Source organism: Siniperca chuatsi, linkage group LG16, assembly GCF_020085105.1.
Source record: "Siniperca chuatsi isolate FFG_IHB_CAS linkage group LG16, ASM2008510v1, whole genome shotgun sequence".
NCBI lineage: Eukaryota > Metazoa > Chordata > Actinopteri > Centrarchiformes > Sinipercidae > Siniperca > Siniperca chuatsi.
This window is the reverse complement of record NC_058057.1, coordinates 15,391,221-15,411,805: the sequence shown is the minus strand read 5'-3', so window position 1 is coordinate 15,411,805 and position 20,585 is coordinate 15,391,221. Positions and strand designations below refer to the sequence as shown.

Here is a 20,585-nt window from a genome sequence, read left to right as displayed (position 1 = left end):
AACACGCATCAGGCACATAACACTCTATGTGACGCAGGACGTAAGGCACCACTCCCAGTCAACCTAACATGCTGCGATTGTGGGCGTGGCATAATAGATCCAGAATTTCCCAAAGAGGGACAAAGAGCAGATGTGCTTCCAGCCCCTTTTCAGAGTTAAAAAAAAACAACTTAGTAATCATAGCAGAGTTTTTTTTACATTCTTAAAATGTCTGGAGATGGACTTTAAGTTTTATTACATATGATTAGAGTACATTTCACTTAATGTCAGATTTTTCAAACACTATTTCATGTACACAACAAAACCAAAACATTTGACTAGACTACAAGGCAATTTCACAAACATCTCATGCTCCACCAGTACACACATGAACAAGCACATACGCACCATCACACAGGTCGGATGCTCTATGTGCACTATGGCAATGAACCCTGCCTACAAATTTCAGTAGATTTTTTTTTTTTTTGCTGTCTGTTAATTTACAAAAAGTGTCAGAAAATGTCATCACTAGGGGGCACTGAGGAGAAGACATCAACAGAAGACACTAGACTTTAATATAATAATAATAATAATAATATAATAATATATATATAATATATATAATAATATTTTGTTGAGGTTGACAGGCCATTATACCACTGATGGGTTATTCACAACTTCGTAAGAGGTATCATCTATTGATAGCTACTCAGAGTTCACAAGTTGTGATGTATGCTGACAATTTTTTTAAATCTGCAAAAGACCATTGGAGTTTCTAACCCCAAACATGTGCGTGTTTAACTTTCTGTGAAAAAAAGACTGGACCTCAAGAGTCCCAAGTTAAGGCCGCATGTGGTCACTGTGGCTGACGTAAACGGGCTGTAATCACTGTGTCACTGCTACACTATTGTTTTGTCAAACTGTATGTGAGAACAGATAAATAAATAACAGCCATGTGCACCCTGATGTGGATACATTTGAAAAATCCCATTTATGTGTCAGATGGTGCCTCATTTTTCCTATTTTGTTCCATTTATTTGGTGTTTGTGATTAAATAATAAATGAATCATAAAAATGCCATGCCATCTTTTAAATGTTTAGTCATTAACCAGCCAGGCATCTTCTGTCCTCTGTTCATTTCCCAGTGCATCTCAGCTCAGTCATAGAGAGTGTCCAATTATTTCCCCCCAAAGCTGCAGAGTAGGATATTACATCGACTGTTTAAGCTGTTAGTCCTATAATAGGCCACCTAAGCTTGAAATGGATAGACTTACTATACCTTTAACCTTTTACAAACCAATTACAGACTTCATGTAAAGTATTTGCAGCTTTTCTCATTATCCAGAGCAATCCATTACAAGCTCAGTGTCAGGTTATGCAACTGTGCGTCATGAATAGGCTGACGTCACCTCAAAATATTGCCGGAGTGAGGAGGAATGTCCCATTTGGCAAAAGTGTGATGCCTTGATTCCTCCCTTACATCGTGGGAGGAAGAAGCTGAGGTTCAAAAAAGAGATTCAAGTAAAAGGAAGTGAGAAGGCATGTTTACATGATGCAAAAGGTTGCAAAATGTCATCTTTTTTGAAAAGCTCCATTTTCTCCAACCACTCTATAGTGTGAGGCAGGTGTTTTGAAAGTTGTCACCTTGGAAGAGCATCTAAGAAAAGGTGAGTTTTTGTGGGTGGGACACACTGGCTTAGAGTGGATGAAAGAACAAAACGAAGAGAGAGAAATGTGTTTTCAAAAGTATCCATTTACTGAGGCAGTGTCCTTAGCTAGTAGACTGAATCTGTCTTTCGTCATATTTTAGGACACCTAAAAACATGCTGGCTTATATCAGAACCCACCGTAGGTTCAACAAAGCTTAAAAAAATGCCTACAAGTTTTTGTGTCCCAGGATGACCATTCCCAAAACATGAGTTTCACAGAAGAGCTGCTCTAGTTTTAAGCCAGACATGACGATGCTGGGGGCAAAGTGATGGACCCTGCTTCATCACACACACCAGGCAACACTTTACAGGTAACACTGAGTTGTAGATGTGTGCATATGTAAAACGTATCCATCTCTCTTGTCTACAGGGTAAAAAGGTATCACACATTTTTAGTGTGACAGAAAGATTACGACGTAGTTTTACCCAAAAATCTTTACACTCTTTACCTTTTTATTTATTCATTGAGAGCCTCACGTGAGAGCCTAACTTTTGACGTTTCATTTGTTACATCATTTTTTCTATATAATGTATATACTGTATATTTGTTTCTCTGCATCTTCTACTCTGCTGCAGCCATGGGAAGACTAACCTGTTAGGGGGCCCAGGTGCAGAAAACATGTTTTTGGGCCCCTAATAAACTTTTTAAAACTAGATTTTGACATAGGGCCCCACTTTAAGAAAGGACCACAAGATAAGGTACAGTAATAATGGAAGACACATCTTAGTTGTCCTGTGCAAATTCTAAACAAATTTGTGATTAATCAAATTATGTTCAAACAATTGACACACACGGAACCTGGGGCTTTTGGGGTCCCTGGAAGTCTGGGGCCCCAAAAGTCTTTGCACAGTTGGTAATCCAGCTCCAGGTAAAAGACTGATTGTTAGGTTTCAAAAGTACACTGGATTATTCATCCAATAATAATTAAGAGAAGCTTGGTCAAAGATGTACTGCACCATTTCTAGGTGTATTGATGCATCAAAGAGAGTGCAGCTCTGGGAGGTCAAGTTTAGGTCAACTAATCAATCACCATCATGTCTGACCTGACTGAAACAACAAATGTACAAATGTACAAATGTATGTATGAGATGGGTCATGAAAATTGACCATTAACAGTCTGGACACTTAAGCATTCCTGACATTAATACACAACAACACATTGGCCTATCAGCACTATGAAGTGCCTATCAGTGTGCAAAGTAAGTTTGTTTGATGTCACAACCAATTATATATATATTTTCTGAAATAAAAAAAACACTGATGGTGGTTTGTGCTTCCATTTTCACATTATGCCTTTTTATCCAAGTTTACTTACTTTTAACTTCATTTTTGAACCAATATCAAATTGCCCACAAAGTTTTGTGTGAAGCCATTTCTATTATTTTTGATAAAATCCTTTTAAAAAACAAACTAAGAGAACAGAATGCATACTAACCGCCATCCAAGGCAGCTGCCAAAGGTTTAATGTTGCATATGTTAATAAATACTGAAGGATACAGGCGTTAACTCCCTGTTCCCTCTGACTTCCACACAAACAACAACCTCTCTTACTCCTTTTAGACCAGAATGTTATCACACAATGTTCCACATCTAACCTAAATTTATGAAAACGATCAAAGCAGAGAATGGAATGAACTGAATCCGTTGTATCAGCTGGGAATGAGAATGTGTTAAGGTTGGTTATTTGTGGTTTTATCTATTATGCCATATCTATATAACATGCTTTCCCCGCAGCATAACTGCCTTCTTTATCATACTTCAATTTACAGGTTTTTAGATATACGTAGTTTCTTAAAATATAACAGTCTGTACTGGTATTTTAAGCTATACTAACTGACTAATCACATCAGGTTTATTTATACAGCAGGGAAACCTAATATATTCAGCTTTGAGTCTTACAAACTTTAGACCAATGATGCAGGCAGGGTTAAACTGATAAGAAAAGTTTATCAGGAAAACTTAAGGAAAACACATAGACAAAATTAGAGACTTCCCTCAGTGTGCAATAACTGACAGTGCAAAATAACAGAGTGCACAATAACTTTGGCAATAACAAGGAGCTGAACAAGAAAGCAAATAAAACTGCGACAAAGACAATGAGGCAGATAGATAAATCATCAGCCCTCCAGACCACTTCCAGTATACTGTATATCACAATCAAATATTTTGCTTTCATGCTCTTGCTGCTGCTGCCAGTGATCCAATCATCACATTTTAATCATATTTTATAGGATATGAGTTACAATTTCTATTGTAACTGTTGTCTCTATATAGAAAGTTTCTTCTTCTTGCCCACTAGAAATGTAGACACATACATAAGGGAGAACCACTTGTGCCTCATTTATTGTCTGAAACACTCCTTAATATCAGTGAAGCAGAACATAATTCACACTGGATGTAAAAGGACTGAAGGTCTCATAACAGCAATGTCAGTGTTTCACACTCCCACAGCATCCCTCACAGAATATCTCAGGAAGCAAAGTCTTTGGCCTTTTTCCAAAATTCCTAAATTAGAACATAAAAAACATATTGTTTCTCTTGGAGTTGATGGCTGAGACACACCTTGCAGTATCTTTTAAAAAAAGCTAATTAAAAACGTTTACATACTCTCATCCCTTTATGTAATGGTATTTACAGCGCTTTTTTGTGTCCATTTGTCTTTTGCATTTGCGTTGTGCTACTGTGTGCTTTCCTGCTGCTCTCTCTCGCTTTCTCTCTCAACCCAACCGGCAGCGGCAGATGGCGGCCCACCATGAGTCTGGTTCTGCTCGAGCTTTCTGCCTCTTAAAGGAAGGTTTTCCTTGCCACTGTTGCCAAGTGCTTGCTCATGGTGGGAATTGTTGGGTCTCTTAATAATATTAATATTAATTAACTTCTGTTATGAATTGGTGCTATATAAATAAAATTGAATTGAATTGAATTGAATCTGGCAAACCAATTCTCCCTTATTTAATGATATCGCAGAATGCCTTTCAACAACTTGTTGAGAAAATACCTGAATTTGCATGAGTTTTTTCCGTGGAGATTTTAAGATTTGGACAGAAGCACAGTTGCAGCAGCGTTTTCGCATTGGAGAAAAGGCAAAAAAATGTAAACCCTTTCTGCAAAATGTAATGTTTCCTTTGGGAGCATGGCATTCTGGTCTATTGAGATTGAGGCCTCTGACAATATATGAGAACGGGTTGGGTATCCTTGCCTACTCTGTGAATAATGTCTCCATGGGTGAAAGTTTTAAGTCACTTAAATCTTACACCTTTTCTCTTGTTCATCTCCACTGTAGCTGCATCTACCCACGAGCTAATGAACAGTCCCTGAACAGGGCTGAAAATATTTCCGTTTACTTTCACAATAATTTGTAAAGACAAATACACCACGAAGCAGGAAATGGAACTAGAAATGCTGCAGTATAAGTTACATTACCAACTGCTATTTCTTTCACTGTTACAGTTTGGATGGAAGTTTACTTTAAAAGGAGGGACTGCCTCCTTCATCTGTCAGTCTGTTAGCAAAATGCATGTGATACTGAAGAGGTGTGCTAGCCATCGCAGGGATGAACTATAATTATTGCCATTGAATGCTTGCAAGAATACACATTTGTATTGCCACACAAGTTGTGAAGAGCCTGGCAGCAGCTGACATTGTCTCCTTTCTATACAGTGGTTTCCTACTAGTTTCCCCAAAGAGTCCTGCAAGACCTCAGAAGTCCGCTGCAGGTTCAAAGTGAGAACACATATAATTAATATATAGGCTTTTTGCTATTAAAACAATTTTTAATCTGGTTTTGCTTTATAATAATTATTGTACAATATATTGTCTTGTGCTGATTGCTGCTGCTGTAACTTGCATTTTAGCCACAAGAGGCCACAATTTGGTCACAAATAAGGCAGAGTTGACTTTATTCTGCTGAGAGTTGTTCTTTTCGCTTAATGCTTGATGCTTTACACTAATCATCATGCAAATCCACAATAAATTAGAAACAAAATACATACATAAACATACAGAAATTATGTTGGTTGTTGTGTATGTGTAATTTTCAGAGGACCATAATAAACCCAAACAGACGATCACTTTAATACCTGTTTAATAAACTATTTTAATTCCTTATTTTTTGTATTTTTATTCTCCTGTGGTGCCATTAAATGTTCTGTAGGAGGGATAAATCATTCGCTGCGGTGTTTATAGAGTTTGCTTTGAAAAGGTAGAATAAGATGGACCCTACTCACAAGGGCTCATAACAGCATGACAGCAAGTGGGTGATAGTATGGTGCAGCAGCAGCATATTACATGAGATAAAATGTTATTTGTTTAAGGTGGTTTAATGTAGCAAAATGGAACATAAAAATAGGAACATGGGGGAACAAATAATCACGACCATGCAAAATGTTTATGATAAACTACCACAAGGACGAAACCACCATTGAGGACACAGAAACCATGTCTTTGGTATTATATCTGAGAATATGAGGGTTTTTAAAAACTGTGGAGAAGTTAACATTCTATTTATACATGATGGGTTTTTAAAGGCTGGTTAAGATATTTGCTGAACATATTTAAGTTTTACTGTCTCTGGCAAAAAAAACCCAACAAAAACAAACAAAAAAATCAATAAAACAGGGATTTACAATTTCAGAGTGATTTTCCTTGCAGTGTGGAGAATACTAAATCATTGTGTAGAGAGATAATATGTAAAGACAATATAATGGAACAGTTAAATAAATAAATGTTAAAATACAAATCAGAAAATGTTATTATTTGCCAGTTCCCAGGGTTGAACTAGGGACATATATACTACTCTGTATGTAAAATCCTGGCTATGGCCCTGACTACTACTACTGCTATTTTTTTTTATTTAAATAGCCCTTTTCATCATTATACCACCACATACCATCCTTTTTATGTATTTCAAGATCTAGGCTACTGTAAGTTAACATAGAAGTATTTTCTGTCAAGCACTTTTTTTTATAATAAATACAATAATTGTAGTTGAGGTTCCCTTTTGGGAGTGACGAGGACGGACAGGATCAGGAATGAGTACATCAGAGGGACAGCTCTTGTTAGATGTTTCGGAGATAAAGTCAGAGAGGCCAGATTGAGGTGGTTTGGACATGTTCAGAGGAGAGACTGTGAATATATTGGTAGAAGGATGCTGAGGTTGGAGCTGCCAGGCAGGAGGTCTAGAGGAAGACCAAAGAGGAGATTTATGGATGTAGTGAGAGAGGACATGAAGTTAATTGGTGTGAGTGAAGAGGATGCAGAGGACAGGGTTAGATGGAGGCACATGATTCACTGTGGCGACCCCTGAAAGGGAACAGCCGAAAGGAAAAGAAGACAGTAATTGATAAAATTCCTTGCTTGGGGCAAGCTCATACATCAATATATACTATATATTGTGTGAAATAATGTCCAAATTTGCCTACAACTACTCAAACCCACATGTTGTAAAAATGTAGGTTATGCAAATAAATTGCCCCCACTGAGGCTGTAACTCATCCCCGGCCAAAAGGCAAAAGGGGGGGACATAAATATGTGAGGGGACCTCCTTTGTTCAACGTTTAGTCACCTCTGTGGCCCCTGGAAAACCATTAAACGAGGATGACTTCTCCCAGGAGCCCGGCATTCCTCAGATTCCTCCGGTCTGATGTCAGAGCAGAGGGGACGGCGCTGCAGAGGCATCTGGACCCACTGCTGCATTCACGGTCCCCGCCATGGCTGGGATCTCTGAGCCCTACTATATGTAGCACTTTTCGCATTTGTAAATGATTTTAGTCGGGAAAATCAACAAGGATACTTTAAAAAAAAAAAACTTGCGTTCTTTTGACCAATAATCAGCATGGGCTATGTTTTGCTGATGTGTAATAGGCTAGTGTAAAATGTATTAAATAAATAGTTAGACATTTTGGTAAACACACTTATTCACTTATTCACTACTCCCCGAGAGTTAGATGCGAACATTGATACCACTCTGCTACATGTATGCTAAATGTGAAGTTACAGCTAGCAGCCGGTTAGCTTAGCTTAGCACAAAGACTGGAAACAAGGGCAAACAGCTAGCCTGGCTCTGTCAAAAGAACCAAAATCAAATTACCAGCACCTGTTAAGATCACTAATTAACACTTTATCTTGTTTTGGGTAATCTGTACAGAAACCAAAGTGTAAAAATGGGGGTTATGACCATTTATTTAAGCTAACAGCTGCTGGCTGTGGCTTCATATTTACTGTAACTGTTACAGATGCCAGAGAGTGGTATCAATCTTCTCTTCTAACTCTCATAATTAGTGACTTTCACCATTAGCTGTTGTCCTCCTCCTTTTTTCCTTAGCCATACTTTACACCAGTGGTTTCAACCTTTTTGGGGCTTGTGACCTCTTAAAACAAAACTATGCCTGCGTTCCAAATCACATTTTTCTTTTTACTTTTAGTAGCCTAAGTACTGCAGCTGCCCTCACAAAGTACTGCTGTTGCATGCAGTATGCCTACAGTTGGGGCATACTACATCGTCATAACATTGCACCTTCAACCCTCTTGCTCATATTCATGCTGCTAAGAGGATTGTGGGTCAGAATAGCCAGAAAAGCATGCTGGCTTGCATACTGCAAAATACGACGGGATGCAGTGGGACATCCTGGCATTTTTGGCATACTGCATTTGACACACTATGTATTATTTGGGACATACTAAATATTTTTCTGGCATACTAAATAATATGGTTGGATGAGTATTGGAATGCACATCGACTGAGCCACATGTCTTCTTGCGAACCCTTCTCACCTGTTGCCTAGCTTATGTGATTTTCCCCAGGTGTTCTATTTCAATAATTTCTGGAGGCACATTATCCAGTAATTCACAAGGAAAAGGCAAAGATTAGAGGAAAGTCAAAGAAAGAGGAAAGAAAATATTGACATATTGTCAATTTTTTTTTGTTGCCTTAATATCCTGTCAATCATCTCGTGACCCTTTGGATTTGTCTCGCGACCCTTTGTGAGGCACTTGAACCATTGCTTTACACCTTCGTGTTCAACGTAAAACTCATGATTCCATTATTTCCCGCAGCTTTTGAATGCAGCATATGCTCCTCTCTCCCCTTGTCCTAAACGCCTCCATTGGACTAGAGGGACCACTACTATAAACATACCCAGAGTCCCTGCGAGAGAAGACCACGTCGTTGTTATTCACGGCCAAGTTTGGGGAAGTTTTGCGACTGTTTTCTGTTTTTCGTGCTCCGTGAAAAACTCTGAAAACAGACAAAAACCTTGGGAGTCGAAGCAGCTACAGGGCTGCCTTTGCGACTTTTTGTTCTCAAAGTTGCGCTCATATGATTCAAGAGTTTCTCGAGATTTTGTTTTTCCACATGGGAACTTAAACTTATTTAAAAGACAAACTACACGGGAATTATCTGTTCGCTGTGCGCTTCGAAGCCGTCGAGCAAAGAAGAGTTTCTCCAGCGGGGAGCAGAAAACGGCATGTAGCGCAGGATCAAGGGTGAGTTGTCTTGCAAAAAAAAAAAAAAATCTTCACCAGGAGAGTTTCGTTATCCTCTTGATTGTTTCCAAAACGTCTAGACAGTCTTGAAGTAGAGGAAAACTATTGTAAAGTCTCAACCAGTAGTGTTAAAATGTAGGCCAAATGGCTTGGCCACGTAGGGCAGGCAGGGGATCCCAAATATTTTCATGCTAAGCCCCCACCCCCCTCCTCCACCAGATAACACACACATTAAAATACAGACAGACCCCCAAATCCTCCTCTCCACTTGATAAGTTGTGGACTACTGCTGGGTGTGATTTCATAGGGAACTGGAGAACTGGATAACCTGTAGATAACTGGCAAACAGTGGTTACACCTCTAATCAGAGTAGCCTACAACATTAACCAGAGTTAATGAGTTAATACTGAAGTTACATTTCTACACTTGGCTAAAGGGACTTTATGGAGCCCTCTGCAGGACCCCCCTCAGGATCCAGGTTGGACATCTTTCTGGGAGGCAAATTGGCACATGCCATGTAGAGTTCACACCACCTGGATTATTTAGATCCTACTCTGTTATTACACCTAAAAACAATCTGCATTAACAGGAGCTTGTTGACTTTAGTGGACAATGCATGGAGTCATCCAGACTGAGAGTTAGAGCTGCACATACATTACAGTTGTTTTACATGACGGGTTAAATGATCTTGGATGACATGGTGTGGGTTTCTGCGATGATGTCATTAGCACTTTGTTGTTGAACTGTTTTTCTTGCTCTCACCCTGTGTGCACACTGTGCATACATGTTTGTGGGAGAGTATGTAAAAGATGTGTTTGGACACGCACCTTGGACTACCACCATTACTGTAAAAAGGGGAGAGTTCTGTAAAGGCAAATATAGCATAGCTGCAGGAGGCGTAGGATGTACACACACACACACCCTTGTACTTATATCTTTGTGAGGTCCGTCATTGACATAATGCATTCCCTAGCCCCTTACCCTAACCTTAACCATCACAACTAAATGCCTAACCTTAAGCCTTACCCTACCCATAACCATAACCTAATTCTAACCTAACCCTTAAAACCAAGCCTTAACCTTCAAACAGCCCTTTGAAGTTGTGAGGACCGGCCAAAATGTCCTCACTTTCCAAAAATGTCCTCACTCTGTAGGTAAAAAACTTGTTTCAGTCCTCACTATGTAGCAAGTACAAGTACACACACACACACACATACACATCTGGCTGTCTTTATAAGCTCAAAGGCATGCTGTGTAAATTATATGGTGCCAGAGCAAGTGGCTTGGGAGTATACAGCACTTTAAATCCTCCACCAGTGTTTTAAAAGGACCAAAAGTCAGAGTAGTAAGTTCTGCTGTAGCCTCCATCCATGCTGCGCATCACCTTATGGTCAGGCTTGTTTAGACACAAGGGAGAGTGGTTAAATATCTAATATATGTTTCTGATTATTTCCATAAAGGCAGTGCCTTTTTTTTTGCCCTCCGCATCCTTTCGTCATATTTGGAAGCAAAAGGAAAGTTTCTAGGTGCTCCTGAAATGTTATCACCAAGTCCCAAAGGCATGTTTTGTTTAAGGTCAGCATGGCATGATCATAATAGGTGTTTACTGCATAATGTGAGCCTGCATGTAAAAGGAAAAGTGGCTATTGTTTACGTAGCCAGTGGTCATTCCAGTCTAAAGGCCATTTGATTGCTACGTGGGGCAAACATACCTGCAATTTTGGTCAAGTGCTCATGCTGTAGCACAGGAAGAGATCGAGGGAGAAAAAGTTGTTGTTGTTGTTGTTGTAGCAGTTTAACTTAAGGCCAAGAAATGGGAAGAATTCTTCAAACTCGTCTTGGTGGTTCTCGTTATTTTGCAGAGACGCAGCGCTGCAGTGGCAGAACGGTAGAAAAGGCTATGACCTCTTTCTTAAAATTTTAATTAATCGATGCTGTTATGCATAATAAGGTTGTTTAATGATAAAAGGCAGCTTCTAATTCAAACCTCTCACAAGATTTTACAAATAACATTTTTGTATTATAGATTTATCAGACTTTATATCATGCTCAACCCTAATTCCATCCCTTTAACATGTGGTTTTGCATGTTAGGAGATATGCTCTAATGTTGAAATGATTAGTTGATTAATGGCTTTTTTCACCCAGAAAATTAGTCAGCAATAAACATGATAATCGATTCATCTTTAGAGTCATTTATCAAACAAAAGTGCCAACATTTTTGTGGTTCCAGCGTCTCAAATGTGAAGATTTTCTGCTTTCATCATTGTAAATTTAGTATATTTAGGTTTTTGACTGTTGGTCGGACAAAACCAGCGAGTTGAAGATGTCATCTTGGGCTGTAGGTAAATGTGATGGGCATTGTTCACCATTTTCTGACGTTTCATAGACCAAATGAGTAATCGATTTATTGAAAAATAATCAACAGATTAATTGCTAATGAAAGTAGTCATTAGTTGCCCTCAATGTAATTTTGTTAATGTTAGTTTTAGCTGTGTCACCCAGTTCAAATCATAAACCAAATATACATTAATATAAATAAAATATAAATCTGAGTTGTAGGAAAGCAGTAATTAAAAGATGTTTATAAAAAAGTCATACTAATAATATGAAATAGTATAATATACAATATTGTGCACGCTGGGTTTATGTGACAGTGAGCAGTAACTCGTGTGTGTGGTGAGTGTATTCAGACTTGCAGAGATGCCTTTGTCAGAGGATCTGAGAGTTGTGTAAGTGCTGTACTCTCTGGCAGCCCGTCAGACAACAACAGAGTAGAGAGCATGCTGCGACCTGCCCAACTCTCCCACACTCCACCTTATTAGGCACCTTCCAGGTGCTACGGGTGAGGTGTCAATCACTGCTGCCCCTCCCACGGCAGGTCAGGCCCCTCTTCCTCTGATCAGCCCAAAAGTTTAGAAACATGACACTTTTCTTGTGATGTGGGCCTAACTGTACATGTAACACACAGACTTTTGAGGGTATTTTGTGAGGAAGTGTGTATGTGATTTAGCCGACTTCTAATTGAGCATCAAGCAGAGAAATTTTCCATTTGATCTCAAGTTTAAAATGTGTGAATTTTCCTTTCCTCACAGCCATTATGTGTGTGAGATACAGCCGGATGTAAGCAGTAGCAAACCCAAAGTGTTGCTGCTTTCATAGGCCTGTAAACTCAGTGCTATTGAGGTCCCCGTTAGTGTTAGTGCCTTAGGGTTCAGCTGTGAGAAAACACTCAGTGGCTTTTTGTGTGTGTGGAGTTGTATTTGTGTGTACGATTGTGTGAGTGTGATGTGGTTCCCAGGAGGAGGGGGCATGGAAAATGTGAACAGCACCGTGGTTTGGCTGGAACAGACGTGTGGTGGCCGACGGCCGATGGTCCCATGTTTCTGTTGTTGAGGTGGAGAGCCGCCGCTATCAGCCTCACTGTCCGTGTTTACTCACCCCTTCCCTCAATCCCCCCCCAACCAACTGTACCAACATGATAAGAGCCTGAGAAACACTGGTGTCACATCTCTTCTTCCCTCTCCGCCCTGTTCTCCATATCCTCACTTATTCGAAGCCTTTTACTTTCTCATTCGGGTTCTGGGAATCACCAACGCTTTGTCTGCATTTAGAAGACGGACACACACTCACGCATGTACACACGCACTGCACTCTATCTCTCAGTCATATCTCCAAACTCTCCATGCCATCAGTGCCGAGATTTCACTGCCACAGGATGAGTCGGCAGCGCTACGTCATTGTTGGTTTGGAAAACCAGTCTCTGGCCAGTGTTAAGCTGTATCCCTCTTTGATCCTCCCCCTCTTCATGTTCGAGTGACAGTGTTTAGATGGCTATGCCAGCCTGAAATATATATTACTGTCAACTGTGGCACAGTGCTGCAGCCCATGAACACATATTTCTATTATTTTCCTTCAGCTCCTTTGATTTTATGATATTTTGGGGTATGTGTGCTGTCAGACATTCGCTATCAATAATCTGGAGCTGGAAAATCACATGATTTAACATTTTACGGAGCACACGTCGAGTTTGCTTATTTGCTAATCCTCCAAAATTCAGTCTATATCTGATATTCTGTGTTTAAAAGCAGCATATTTTTAGATTTTGGAGATTTTTAGTGAGTTTGTCTGTGGTGACAGTTGTCCTTGCACACTTTGTCTCCTACTTCTGTCTACAGAAGTAGGAGACTGTCATAACAGTAATTACAACTAGAAGTAGAAAAATTTGCATTTGTAAGAAAGTATGTTAAGCTGCAAAATATCTGGATGCATGAACTCCATCTTTCTCAACACTAGAGTACTAAAACTCAGATACTAAAATTGGACAGATACCTCTTATTGCACAGGATGGTACAAGGAATTTGCAATACATAGCACGTGGACATGCACCAAGCCTTGAAGCAGGATTTCAGGCAAAATTATTGTCTGCAAGTAGAAGATATAGTGAATCTTTTTAGAGGAATCCTAAATTTTTGCAATGTTCAAATAGGGCCTGATGTTAGCAGCAGTTATTCACAGAAGAATGAAACGCTCAGCTGCTAAATTAACATCTTTCCTGAGATGTGGGAGTCTGGTCTCAGTTATAATTTCTTTGAATGTAACTTTCATGATTTCCTCCCCCAGTTGAACCCCTTGATCTGTGCAGAAGTGTGTGTGTGTGTGTGTGTGTGTGTGTGTGTGTGTGTGTGTGTGTGCGCGATAGATATAGAGGGGAAGACAGGGAAAGAAAGAGTGTGTGACTGCGTAAAAATACAGACAACTCCTTCGCTGTCTGTGTGTCACCTCTGTGCGACACTCTGCTCTATGTTTGTCACCATCCCTGTGCTCTCATATAGTCGAGAGAATGTGTGCATACGTGCGTGTGTGTGTATGTGTGTGTGTGTGTGTGTGTGTGTGTGTATAAGTGTGTGTCTTTGTCTCAGAGATGGAACTAGAGAGAGAGAGAGAGAAAAAAGAGCTGGAAAGTGAAAAGCAGATGCGCTTGTTAGAAACACACAGCCTGGCAGCCTGGCTCCACCATCTGTTTGCAGCTGCTAATGTTTGTGTGTAACAGACAATGTGTTTGTGTGTGTGTGTGTGTGCGTGTGTGTGTGTACTTTCATGCTTAAAACAAAACACAGTAGACTTTGCCTTTACGTTTCCTTACCTTAAAGGAATGAACCTAAATGTACATTCCACAATATACTGTATGCTCATTTACACACTATCCTGCGCACGCGCACATACACACACACACACACGCAAATGCACGAATGCATACACAATCCTCTGGGTCAGACAAAAACACACATGGCCAAAGTGTCAGATAACAAAGAGGGCCCTGGTGGTGTGTCCTGCTGTCCCTTAGGCATGCTGGGAGAACAATTGCTGGGTAGTGTGCATGCATGTTCCTTTACTGTATGTGCTTTTTTCATATAGCAAAAGAAGACTTGTGTTTGTGTTTTACTGCCCAGCGAATTGGGCAGCAAGGTTCTTTGTGCAGCAGGAGGATGAAGTCTGATCCAGGGTCGGCTCCCGGTAGCTGCTGCTACTCAGACTTTGGCTGTATGCGTCTAGGAATGTGTGTGGACTTCAGAACTGTGTTTCCCCAAAACATCTCACTACTGAGCTTGTTTTAGCTCCACGGGGAAACATCAGACCAAATCTGGCTGTTTTGGATCAGCCGTTGGTGTAGTAGTATTTACAAATTCTTATGTTTTAGCTCTGCTTGGAGTAACAGATGGCTTAGTCACCAGATAGGACAATACAGCAAATGACAAAGTTCTCAAACACATACAGTAGAAAAGTAATTCTGTGTGGAGAAGTAATTCTAAGACTTCTGTGTGACTGCCGACCCTCTGATTTGACACTATTAGTCAGTTAATTGGATAATCAACAAGAATTTTTCAAGAATTCATTTATCAAGCAGAAATGCCAAACATTCTCTGGTTCCTGCTTCTTAAATGTGAGAATGTGCTGTTTTATATCATTGTAAATTGAATATCTTTGGGTATTGGACTGTTAGTTGGACACGAAAATCAATTTAATGTTATTTTCATTATTTTCCAACATTTTATAGACTAAATAACTAATCTAGAACAACAACTATTATTAAGCAAAAATGCCCAAAATGTACTGCTTCCAGCTGTTTTTTTTTTTTAGCCTTCTGTGATAGTAAAATATATATCTTTGGGTTTTTGGACTGTTGGTTGGACAAAACAAGCAATTTGAAAACATCTTATTGGCCTCAAGGAAACTGTGATGGACATTTTTCACAAATTTCTGACATTTTATACATTTTATAGTAGGACTATTCAGAAAGGGCAAAACACTATTTGGGAATATTATTTGTTTCCATTGTCTGAACAAGCATCCTGAGCACATAGCCTGTATATACTACTTGATTTGCACCCCTACTACGTGATCCAGGCCTGGATTAGGCTCGTAGACCAAATTGTAAAAAGAGTACAGTGGAGGAAGAGCAGTTACGAGCTGTGAAGCACTTAACCCGTTTGTTTTGCTACAGCGCTCATGTGTAACAGGAGGGGAGGAGGTGGGTGGTGTTGGAATTTCAGACAGAGACAAGCAACAGAGATCAGATTGATTGAGTTACACACGCTACACTTGCGTCCGCAGCTCTTGGCGGCCTGCGTCTAATGGTCTTAGCAGTAGGCGACAAAGTGCTGTTTTGTTCCTGCTATTGTGTGGATGTGAATGGAGCGACAGACGGGCCTGAGAGAACGAGAGACGGAGCACACACAGCACCCACACCAGCAGCTCTTTTACTGTGCAGATGCTTGGGAATAGTTATTTTTACAACTCGTCTTTGTGTTAATAATGTAAAAGTAATTATTAAAGTAAAATTAAAACATTTTAGGTGTTCATTATGATTTTCTGTGGTGTTTCGCCTGGAGATGAGTAACTAAATTCAAGACAGGCTGGTTGTGGTTTTGTTGTGTAATGCTGCCAGGCTGGCTGTGGTGTTCGTCACAGCTTGTTTTGGTTTGGTTATAATTCTCAGGTGGCCCCTGTGTGTGTTGAATCCACACCTGAGTGGGTAGAGAGGGGACTGGCAGCAAAACATCACACCCTGAGGGGGAAACCTGTGTCAACATTGTTTTTTATTAAAAGATGTTATATCCTACTGACTGTTCACAAAACCCTGCCCTCATAGTTAATGTTGCAACACCTGTCAAGCTTTCCGCTCCTGCACGGCACATTACGCAGTTTGCGATGATAACTGGGGAAGAGTTACCACTCGAAATTCTTCGTAATTTTTTTAAAACAGCGGGCCCTTTATTTCAGACAGGTAAACAAAAGCAGGCTTCTCATTTCTAGCCGGTGACACACAATTTTACTGGCTGAAATGACAACTGTTGCTGGTGGATTCTATCAACTGTGGTTAGCTAGCTAATTAAGCTAATGTTAGCTTCATAAGTTGGTTGAAAACATCATCTCTGTCTGACTTTTTAATTTTGAAATTCTGACTTTTTCCAGCTGACTCGTATTAAAACAAGAATCCTGTAAAAGGGTCTTGATCACATGAACTGATGCTAAAAGACTGAGGCTAAAGCTAAATGTCCCAGGCAAAAAGTCAGCATCCTCACCAGCTGATGATCCATTCACAAGACCTGGGAATAAAGAAACAGCATTGTTCATATATTGCAGTGTAGCGCTTGATAGTCCTAGTATTATAAGTATGATAAGGCTGCTTAGCTTAGAATACTACACAGTGGATGTGCTTAGTTGTAACAGGGCTTTTTATAAGGTATCCTGTAACCTAACAAACTAATTTTGTTAACTCTGGGAAGTAACGCTGGGTTACTGCTGTTGGTAGTAAGCCAGTTAACTGGACAAGCTAATGATTGCAGGTTATGCTGGAGCCGATAAATACACAGTTTAATCCATTCCTTACACTTTTGCTCTTGTATTTTGCTTTCGAAAGGCTAAAAGAACTAAAAGAAGACCACTACTCAAACTCTTTAAATGCTATATTAGTCTTACTACCAAGTCATGCACATCGTTTTGGCATGTCCAGAAATCCAAAGCTTGATAGGCCTGTCCTGCTGTTATAGTTGCTAAGCTATGATTGGACAGTCACTGTTTGGGGGAGGTGTTTAGCGAATGGTCAGTCAGGAAGCTAGAAACTACTCCGTTTCTCTGATGATGGACATTTTTAGGTCACCAACTACACAAATTACAACATGCAGGGAATAATCCATCAGCCATCTCTGTTTAAATTTGTCACGCTGACATTTTGTGATGCACAAGCACATAAATTGTCCAAAAAATGAATCTGGCAACAGGCTGACAGAGCACACGGCACTGTTTACCTGTCTAACTGCATATGGGAGCACACACACAACTTTATTAATGTAGTGTTCAGTTAAAAGTATGCAGGTTTGTGAAGTCAGACTTATCTTTTTTAATTTCACATGATCACAATGCACACACAGAAAAAAATATTTTTTTATTTCTACCTTTTTTGCGCCTTACCACACCAGTCTAGGGGGATAAAGAAAAAACACAACAAAAGATGGGAATGGTTTCATATATATTTAGCCGAAGCATGCCACCCTGAAAAAGAAAAACAACCCTCTTCCCTCAGTTTTCCCTCTCGTTTTCTCCATGCCACAAAATTACAATGTGCAAATTCATAAACGTATATGCTGTTTTTGCACACTGGAAATAAACACGATGGTCGGGAGAGAATGTTGCTGCAGCGCTGTAGGGGCGTTGAAGCAGCGTTTTTTTGTGTTGAGGAGTGGGTTCAGTCCCAAGCTATTGTCTGTCTGTCTGTCTGGCTTTACTCAACCACACACTCCAACCATGCCACTGATTACTAGTTTAGAGTTGCGCTAACTGCTGTCTGGTCCTTTGGCTAACCTCTGAAGAACCTGGTGGGTGTGTGATCCTGTGTGTGTTTGTGGTGTTCCCTGTTCATGCATGTCTATGTTTGTACGCAACACAGTGAAAGTATGTCTTTATTTGTGTCTTTGTGTGTTTATCTGTGTCTGTATACTTGTTGACAGTGATCTCGCGGGCCTGTGTGATTGGGAACATTTCTTGAGGCATTCTGGGGAGGTTTTACCGTCAACCTGTGATGTCACTTCCCCTAAGCCCGAGCGGGGGGGGGTTCAGAGGGGCTGTGGTTCAGGTCAGGTGACGGCTGGGGTCACGGTGGCCACATATCCCAAAGCAAAAGCTGATTTACTCACCCATTGTAGCCCAGTTATTCACTTGCAGTGGCTTTCTTGCTCGGTATATGTGCGTGTGTGTGTGTGTGTTAGCTTGAACGCCCAATAAAAAAAAACACATGAATAAGATGATGCCACATTACAGTGAGCTGTTTTGGATGGATTCAGGAGTAAGGAATGTGTTACGGCTCCCAAAGGGGCACGGCTGTTACAAAAGACTAGTGTGAAGCAAGTGCGATTCAATTCGTACCAAACAACACGGCTGTAAGTCAGCAGTTTGTAGCTTCTTGTCTACTTTCATTCAAGACTCCTTCCCCTGTGTCTTTCTCTCCCGCTCACTCAGCCTTGTCACACACACTCACATGCACACACAGACACACACTTTCCTTCCTTGTGGTGCATACTTGTGTCAGGTGTGCTCTGTTTTTCCAGTCAGGGTAGAGAGGAATCTGGGCCTGGGTCCAAGCTGACTATCAACAGAACATTGCCAGAGCCCAGGACAAGAAGCAACACATCCACTCCATCTTTACTCCTCCTTCCCCAACTCTACTCCTCCTCCTTCTCCTCCCCCCCTTTTCCTCTCTTCTACTCACTGGAGCACTGTTGTGCCGTATTTTGGTCTTTTCATTCGTCTGTTTGTGTGCTTTTTCCTCCTACTTACATCCATTTTTTAAATTTTAATGCATTTTCCTGTTTTGTCTCTATTTTCATGCCCTTTCCTGATGTTTTTGTAATGGGTTGTCAGTTTTGGCAGTAACCTTTGCCAGTGTTTTTGTATGGAGGAGAGGTTGTTCTTTCCATGCTTAGGAGGTGTGGAGCTGTTTTTTTTTTGGTTTTGTAGTCTAGTTCCTGTCTAACAAGGCTACAAAGTGGCAGTTGATGCAGTAATTAACAGTTTTGTGAGTTTCTTATTGACAACATGAATTCCCTTTTTCTGTTTTGTGGCAGTAGCTGACAAAAAGTGTGTCCTGTGGAAGCACATGTGCCACCGCTGCATGTGTGTGATCTTACACACTACTACAGTGTACGCTACAATGTCTGGCACTGTGCTGCTGTTGGGCAGAGAGGAGATAAAAAGGAAAGGAAAGGCCTCCCACACAGGCAGATATGAGACTTAGAAGCTCCATTAGTTCCTCAAAGCCAGCTGCTGGGTTCAGATGGATGTCTGCGCTCGGCTGTTTGATGTCCATTCATCCATAGCCTTACATCTCTGCCTCTGTCTCCCAGCTTTGCCCGACGCTGGGCCTCATGGGGCCGGAGAGAGCACAGCTGCCATAACTATAGGATAAAGCTGTCTGCTACTGTGCGATTCCTGCCTCTGCTAACATCGTAGCACTACCACCGCAGCTGCTGTTATCGCTGGTGATTCTGCTAGCCTCGTCAGTTTTTTGTTTCTGCTTGTTTACGGGAGGTACAGTTAGGCCGGATGATAATACGAGGAAATATGGCGTGGGAGGATTTGATAGGAAGAATGTTTACTGATTAGAGCACCATGTAGTTTGCATTCCTATGTGCTCAAATGTGAGAGGAAAAGTTTGAAAAGAATCCACAAAACTATCTAAATATTTTCCAAAAGTTTTTTGTTATTGACTAATCCTCCTCTTTTTCATCTCTCCCTACAGCACCCGTTCATCCTCCTCCTCCTCATCGTCGTCCTCCTCCTCTCCGGACATCTTTGGGAATGGGCCAGCGCCTTGCCAGGGTGCATCTTTCCACCCGGTGGTGTGGCCGGCGTCGTGCGAGAGTGAGGAGGGCAGCGGCCAGGTCATAGAGCCCACCCATCCCTCTCTTCGCTTGCTTGCTCCCAAGTAACCTTTGACCTTCGACTCAGCTGTGACCTCCAGTCAGCCATGCCCTTCCGGCTGAAGCTGCGGCGCACACGGCGCTACAACGTCCTGAGTAAGAACTACTTTGTGACACGGATTCGCCTGCTGGACAGCACTGTGATTGAATGCACTCTGTCAGTAGAGAGTACGGGACAGGAATGTCTGGAGGCAGTGGCCCAAAGGCTGGAACTACGGGAGGTGAGGAGAAGTCTTTTATTATGTGACCCTAGTACATGCTCGTGTTATGATATTTAGCATTTAGGACATTTTTTAGATGTTTGTCCTCGATCTAAGTAAAAGCAATCTGTACAACATGTTGATTTTTTTTCACCGTACCAGGAAACAAATTCTGATGGACACATTGAATTTTTGTCATTTTGAGGACATACGAATATCGATTTTATATATCAGGGATT

At 40.8% G+C, this 20,585-nt stretch overlaps 1 protein-coding gene across 3 annotated transcripts in view; it reads left to right on the top strand.

Annotated features, from left to right (window-relative positions):
• Positions 1–8,772: 8,772 nt before the first annotated feature.
• Positions 8,773–20,585, top strand: part of LOC122862730 (tyrosine-protein phosphatase non-receptor type 14-like) — a 39,566-nt gene continuing 27,753 nt past the window's right edge. Inside the window, exons 1-2 of one of the 3 annotated variants that reach the window (XM_044168334.1) lie at positions 8,773–9,168; positions 19,966–20,367. In XM_044168334.1, the coding sequence (XP_044024269.1) occupies positions 20,194–20,367 (174 nt within the window). In that variant the 5' untranslated portion in view covers positions 8,773–9,168; positions 19,966–20,193. Of the gene's footprint in view, positions 9,169–19,055; positions 19,243–19,965; positions 20,368–20,585 lie in introns of those variants that run through there. The other 2 variants (XM_044168335.1, XM_044168336.1) reach the window with 2 other exon arrangements.